This window comes from Urtica dioica, chromosome 1 (assembly GCF_054948205.1).
Source record: "Urtica dioica subsp. dioica isolate 48M chromosome 1, U.dioica_male_clone48M_v1_H2, whole genome shotgun sequence".
Taxonomy (NCBI): Eukaryota; Viridiplantae; Streptophyta; class Magnoliopsida; order Rosales; family Urticaceae; genus Urtica; species Urtica dioica.
The window spans coordinates 57,842,601-57,850,344 of NC_142756.1; the positions used below are offsets into that span (position 1 = coordinate 57,842,601).

General features: G+C 43.6%; 1 protein-coding gene across 1 annotated transcript; it reads left to right on the top strand.

The window, feature by feature from the left end:
• Positions 1-2,186: 2,186 nt before the first annotated feature.
• Positions 2,187-7,241, top strand: LOC149408203 (uncharacterized). The gene is made up of 5 exons (XM_089624384.1): positions 2,187-2,491; positions 2,571-2,658; positions 2,730-3,253; positions 6,608-6,738; positions 6,784-7,241. The coding sequence occupies exons 1-5, from the start codon at positions 2,187-2,189 to the stop codon at positions 7,239-7,241; spliced, it is 1,506 nt and encodes a 501-aa protein (XP_089480510.1).
• The last annotated feature ends 503 nt before the right edge of the window (positions 7,242-7,744 follow it).

The following is a 7,744-nucleotide window of genomic DNA, read 5'->3' on the forward strand; positions in this document are numbered from 1 at the left end:
AGTAGAGATTGGATCACCGAGAACAATCGGTTGTCCTTGCAGTATAAAATCGGAGTTAATGAATTTATCCGCGCTGCAAGAAGATTTCCGAACAATAATTACGAATATCGATGTCCATGCAAGCCTTGCAACAACGTGAGATGGCACGACATTGGAGTTGTAAGGCATCATCTGCTAAACAAAGGGTTTACCCCGGGCTACACAGAATGGTATCATCATGGCGAGGTCGTGCGTTCCGTCGGTCATCTTGAAGAAGTCCCCATCGGAGAAACAGCCCAGAGAGGAGTAGGAGGAATACATGCTGCTGTGGAGGATATAAGAGATCACGAGGATTTCGATGGTGTTACAGAGCCGGCTCCGAGCGATGTGCGTGCGGAGGAGCAAGTGGAAGACTTGTTCGCTGAGTTGGAAGCGGAATTGTACCCTGGATGCAAGGAGTTTTCGTCGTTGTCATTCTTGGTTCAGTTGATGCACCTTAAAGTCACGAACCATTGAACGAACAAGTCGTTCACAGAACTGCTGCAGCTTTTGAGGAAGTCTCATCCAGCCGGTAATCGAATACCGGAGAAGCACTACGAGGCAAGAGCAAAGCTGAAGCGATTTGGCATGGGATACAAGATGATCGACGCGTGCATTAATGACTGTGTCCTATTCCGAAAACATCTCGCGAACGTCGACGTGTGCCCGATATGTAATGAGAGTAGATGGAAGCCAACTGGAAAAAAGATATCGCAAAAGATATTGCGGTATTTTCCCTTGAAAGATCGATTGAAGGGACTGTACGCATCTCGACACACGGCGCTTCATATGCAGTGGCACGAAAGAGATCGCGTCAGGGAAGCTGGCGTTCTACGACATCCTGCTGATGGTACAGCGTGGAAGAATTTGGACGAGAGATACCCAGGTTTTGCTGCAGAGCCTCGAAACGTGCGGCTTGGGCTAGCTGCGGATGGATTCAACCCGTTTGGGGATATGAACCTATCATACAGCATGTGGCCTGTAGTATTTACGGCGTACAACTTGCCGCCTTGGTTGTGCATGAAGAAAGAGTACCTGATGCTCACGCTTCTGATCCCGGGGCCCCATTCACCAGGAAAAGATATGGACGTTTTTTTGAAGCCTGTGGTTGAAGAGCTGAAAGAACTGTGGGAGAATGGAGTCCGCGTTCGTGATGGAGGCAGAGATGAAGTGTTTCGGTTGCGTGCCACGTTACTTTGGACGATAAACGATTTTCCGGCTAGATCGTATTTAATGGGATGGAGCGGCCAGGGGTATCTCGCTTGCCCTACGTGCAACTTTGACACGCCGTCCCTAAAAGTTAGAAACAAGATCGTCTACTACGACCATCGTCGGTTCTTAAAAAGGCGTCACCGATTGAGGAAAAGCAACGATCACTACAAAGATAAGCACGAGAAACGAAATAAACCCGAGAAGTTGACTTCGCAAGACATACTCGCTCAGTTGGCTGGTGTTTCTTGCACGACTACTGGCAAACACACTGCCTCTGTAGGCAAAAAATGAAAGCGAGCTGAGTGCGAACTGAATTGGACCAAGAAAAGCATCTTTTACGAGTTGCCGTACTGGTCTGAGTCGCAGTTGAAACACAACATGGACGTGATGCACGTAGAGAAGAACGTGTGTGAGAATCTTCTCGGGACGATGCTCAGCATGGAAAAGAAGAACTATGACACCGAGAAGGCGAGGCTTGAGTTGATGGACTTGGGCATCAAGACCGCTTTGTACTTGGAACCGAATAGGGGTGGGTATTACAAACCGCGAGCGTCGTACGTTTTGACCCTTGAGCAGAGACAGCGATTTACAGAGTACTTAAAATATGTCAAATTTCCCGATGGTCTCGCTGGGAATTTAAAAAAAATGTGACAACTGATGGGAAGCTCACAGGTTTGAAGTCGCATGATTGCCACGTGATCTTGCAAAGATTGTTGGCTGTTGGTATTCGTCCTTTTGTGCCACAACCAATACATGATACGATCACGGAGCTTTGCAACGTTTTCAAGTTGATAAGTTCGAGAACATTAAGAGCCGAAGATCTTGAAAGAGCGCAAGATTCTATCGTCGAGATCTTATGTAAGCTTGAGATGATATTTCCAACTGCTTTTTTCACGATCATGGTTCACGTGGCGATGCATCTACCAAAGGAAGCGTTGCACGGCGGCCCGGTGCATATGCGGTGGATGTACCCTTTTGAGAGATACCTTGGGACGTTAAAACATTTTGTCAAAAATAGAGCTAGACCAGAAGGCTCTATTGCAGAAGCTTATGTTGTAGAAGAAGCTCTAACGTTCATTGCAAGGTATATTGAAGATAAGAAAGTAGTTGAAGAAGTTCAAGTGCGAGAGCTCTCCGTTTTTCGATCCGAGATGTGTGTGCCTTATGGGATGATGAACGCGATAGTATTAGACGATGAGCAAAGAGAAAAAGCGGAGTGGTACATCTATACCAACTGTCCTGAAGTGGATCCGTATTTGGTGTAAGTAATCGATCCATTTGCTTCTCTAACTTATTTCATTGTTGTATTTTGTTTAAGCAATGTTTTAAACATGCAACAGCGAGCATTTGGATTTCCTGAACGAATCTGGAGTTCGCGATATTGAAGCGGAGCATAGAAAGGGATTCAAAGATTGGTTTGCGAACAAGGTAATAACACAATAACCCGTTTTTTTATAAACATACAAGTGCTAACCAATACTTTGTTTCGTAATAACCAGATTTTTGAAATGAAAGCTAGTGGCTCTGACGTGTCTGACGAGATCTACTCGCTTTCTATCGGTTCCCTTCAAGTCGCTTATCAATATCCATGCTGCTTTGTTAACGGCGTGAAGTTCATTACTCATCGTCGCGATAATCAACGAGTCACTCAAAATAGCGGTGTATGTGTGCCTGTGGATGATTTCACTTACTACGGTCGGATGGAAGACGTCTTGGTGCTGAATTATAGGTACGACTGTCGTGTTGTATTATTCAAATGTATATGGTACGGTGACAAGCACGATTCTCGGCGACTAGTTCACAACGATAAGACTACTGGAAAAACGAGTGCTTTTACCGCGAAACAGTGGTTTACAGAGGAGCCGTACATACTCGCAATTCAGGCGAAACAAGTCTTTTACATCAAAGATCTTGTTTTAGGTGGTAACTGGGAAATCGTTCAGGAATGCAATCATCGAGGGATTTGGGACGTTCCTGAAGTCGACCCCACCACCTCAGCCTCGATTCCGTTGACAATAGAATCGTCAAACATCGATCGTCTGAATCATCGACATGAAATCGAAGATGCTGAGCTAGTAAATATCGTTGACGATGGTGAGGAAGATGATGATGATCATGAGGAATGCATCATTTTTTAGGGAGAAGATGTTGATGTTGATGTTGATATAGGTAGTGATGATGATGAATGCGAACTATCTATGTAACCACGGTTTTCCTCCGCCATATGTGAGGTTTTATAATAAAATATATCCGTGGTGTCACCCACGTTTTTGTATGATGTTGTTTCCTTTTGTTTTGTGATGTATGTTCACAAATGTTGTTTTATTTTATACGATGTCAATTTACAAATGTTGTTTTCATTTTATAGGATGTCGACCGCTTCAGGTTATGGTGGAGATTCGCCACAGAGACCGGATTCTCAAGGTCCGCCACAGGAACCTGATTCCCAAGGTCCTAAGAAATCAAGGGGACCAACAACCGGCTCGACGTCGGCGCGAGCAACACAGGGTGTACCGGGTGCGAAGGTGGTCAAGTGGGACCCAATAAACCAAACATTCTATCAAGAGATAAGGAAAGAAAATAAAAAGGTTGGACTATTTAACAACCGCCTCGGTGCTTTGGTGAAATCACATATCCCGCCTACGACTCGTGATTGGAGTGAAGTGACGCCCCAGATGTTGGCTGCTATTTTGAGCGCACTTCATTCGGAGTTCAGATTTGTGTACACGGATCCTAACACCGGCGAGGATCTGCCTGCGGATTGCTATCAGAATACGATTGATCAGACTATCATTCGGAATGCCAAGATCAGGCGACGCAACCAGAAGTCCAATCTATCAGAGAAGTTCAGGTTGGAGTTTTGTGGGAGCACAAAAAACGCTAAGACGGAAACACCACCGGGATATAAGAAAGAGGATTGGGAGGCGGTGGTAGACAAGTTTGCAACTTACGATTGGAAGGTACGTAATGTATGATTGTAATAAATCACAATATCTTTATCAGATTGAATAATGACAAAATTAATTATTTGGAGAAAAAGTCTAATCGCAACAAGGAGAATTCGAAGAAGAAGAAGACGAGGTCGACTCAAGGATCTCTTTCTTTCTTGGCTCATCGTCATTTGAACATAAGTTATTCTAATTTTGAAATACTTATTTTGAAATAAATTCAATACTTATATTTTTCATAACAATTGCAGAGTAAGGATGATGGAACTTTGGGCTCCGCGTTAACGACGTGGGACCAAAAACACCATAGTAGAAAAGGTGAATGGACGACAGATTGGGCGAGACGAGCACATGTAAGTCATATGTGATAATTAAGATTACGTTACTTACATAATAATTAATTTTGAATAATTTCTTTTATGTGTAAAGGCGTGGATAGTTACTCTACTGGCGGATCTTCAGCGACAAGCAGAAGAGCAAGGCGTAGTCTTTAACCAGGACGATGCAGAGGAGCATGCAATGCTAGAAATTCTCGGGAACCATCAAGATTGGTATGTTGGAATAGGTCCAACGGTCCCGAGATCAACTTGGGCTATTGCTCAGGCTCAGGACGAAAGCTCGTCGTCAGGCTCAGGCTCGTCGCGGCGCCACGTTCCAGATCCAGTGGTTGGTGAGCTCCAAGCTCAGGTGGCGGCACAACAACTCGCTATGGATGAGATGAGGCGAGCCAACCAACAGCAGATGGAGGAGATGCAGCGACAAATGTTCGCGTTCGCGCAGCAGTTTTCGCCCTTACCTCAGATGTCGTCCGGCACGATGCCACAGATGCCTCAGATGTCGCCTGGCACGATGCCACAGATGCATCAGACGACGCCGTCGCCTCAGATGCACCCTATGCATCAGACAACGCCGCCATCAATTTCAATGGCAGATGCTCAAACGACGCCGCCAGCTTCAGTAGATTTCCAGCGAGAGCGTACGAGCGGCAGTGGACGAGGAGGTAGCAGCAGTTCTGGAGCAAGATTTGGCGGAAGAGGGAGTAAAATGTTCAAGGAGTGGTTTACAAACCGAGGAAAAGGAAAGGGAAAAGAATGAACATTTTTTTTTAATTATTTGTCGTACATTATAATAATTATTGTAATCGAACAACTAATGGTTAGTTTTTATTATTATTATGAATATTAATTAATGAATTTTCTAATAAATAAACTATTTAGTACATATTAATTGATTACAATTATAGAATTCATAAGCATAATAAATAAAAAAAATTAAAAAAAAACTATTGTAGGCCAACGGGTGCGACTGGTCGCACCCAAAAATTTGGCGGGTAGGCCAACGGGTGCGACTGGTCACACCCATAAATTTGGCGGGTAGGCCAACGGGTGCGACTGGTCGCACCCAAAGGCCTACCCGCCAAATTTATGGGTGCGACCAGTCGCACCCGTTGGCCTACCCGCCAAATTTTTGGGTGCGACCAGTCGCAGCCATTGGCCTACTCGCGGACTTTTTCGCACATTTTTTCTGACTTATGGGTGCGAATATAGGTGCGAAAAACCGCACCTAAAAGTCACACCTAAAAGTTATGACCTTCGGGTGCGACTTTTCGCACTCATGACCTTTAGGTGCGAACTTTCGGGTGCGAAAAAGTCGCACCTAAAGTCCCACCTAAAGGTATCATTGGGGGTGCGAAAATTGACTTTCAGGTGCGAAAAAAGTCGCACCAAATGCTGTTTTTTGTACTAGTGTGTGGTCATTTTAAATCCATTAGAGTTTTGGCCATTGCCGCTCGCTCTATGATTATGAGATCTGGCAAATGGACATAAAGACAACATTCTTGAATGGCTATCTGGAAGAAGAAATCTATATGGCTCAACCAAATGGATTCATACAAAAGGGTCAAGAGCACAAGGTTTGCAAATTATTGAAGTCCATTTATGGACATAAGCACGCGTCTAGATCCTGGAACCAAAGGTTTGATGAAGTTATCAAGACTTATGGTTTCGAATAAAACCTTTATGAGCCTTGTGTTTACAAGTACTCAAAGGGAAAGGTAATGGTTTTCTTAGTGCTTTATGTAGACAATATCCTCCTTATAGGAAGTAATATTGAGATCATTTCTGACATAAAAGCATGGCTGACAAAGCAATTCCAAATTAAAGATTTGGGAAATACGGCTTTTGTTCTTGGAATCCAAATCATTCGTGATAGGAAGAACAAACTACTAGCTATATCTCAAGGTACTTATATTGATAAGGTACTTGCCCGCTTCTCGATGAAAAATGCTCATGGCGCATTGTTACCGATGTGCTCAAGGTTAGCCCTGTCTAAAGAGCAGTTTCCTAAGACACCTCGAGAAGTGGAGATATGAGTCGAGTTCCATATGCCTCGGTAGTTGGAAGTCTAATGTATGCCATGTTGTGAACTAGACCCAACATATGCTATGCAGTGGGAGTTGTTAGTAGATACCAGTCAAATCCTGTTCTTGATCATTGGATAGCGCTTAAGGATATCCTCAAATATCTTAAGAGAACTAGGGACATGATGCTTGTGTACACAAGTAATGACATGGTAGTATAAGGATACACTGACTCTGATTTTCAAGCAAACCGAGACATGTTGAAGTCAACGTCTGCTTCAGTTTTCACTCTCAATAGAGGGGCGATTGTATGGAGAAGCGTTAAGCAATCTAGTATCGCGGACTCTACGACGGAAGCTAAATATATTACAGCATCCGAGGCAGCCAAAGAGGCTGTTTGGCTTAAGAACTTCATAGCTGAACTAGAGGTAGTTCCTTATAATATGAACGAGCCTGTGCAACTCCACTGTGATAACACTGGAGCGATTGCAAACTTGAAGGAACCTCACAGCCATAACAGAGGAAAGCATATAGAGAGAAAATACCACCTCATAAGGGAGATAGTTCGAAGGGGAGAAGTGGTTGTCATGAAGATCTCGATGCTGGATAACATCGTGGATCCGATGACTAAGAGGCTGCCTGAACGTGTGTTCTTGAAACATATAGAAGGGATGGGTCTTAGATATATGCCACATCTTCTCTAGGTCAAACTAGGAGATTGTTAGGAATTCCTTCCCACGAGAAGATGCTTTTGTAAATTCTGGCTGAAATATTAATAAAATAAAGTTTTGACACTTATAAGTTATTCGAATCGAAAGCGTTATTTCTTATATATTAAGATTTATCAAAAATTCATCAACCCATAGTCTCTGTATCAAACTGAGTCACATGCATGACATCTAAGCTTGGACGGTGAATTAAAACAGGGATGATTGGTTCATGCCTAGGTAGCTGAATCTGAAATCATATATGTGGAACACAAGTGAAGGTTTATCACTTAGAGGGAGCATTCTACACTTGTGGTAAGGGTACGACCCGGATAGATCTTGCTTGTAGATGTGTCGTTTAAGGACCGTTATGACACACTAATCGAGATCACAAATGATGGTCACAGTGAGACTGTTATCAATGGTGCCCGCAAGAAGAGAAGTAGTCGTTACTTATGTACATTTGATGTAATAAAGTCTCACGAAGACTCTTGCTTGAA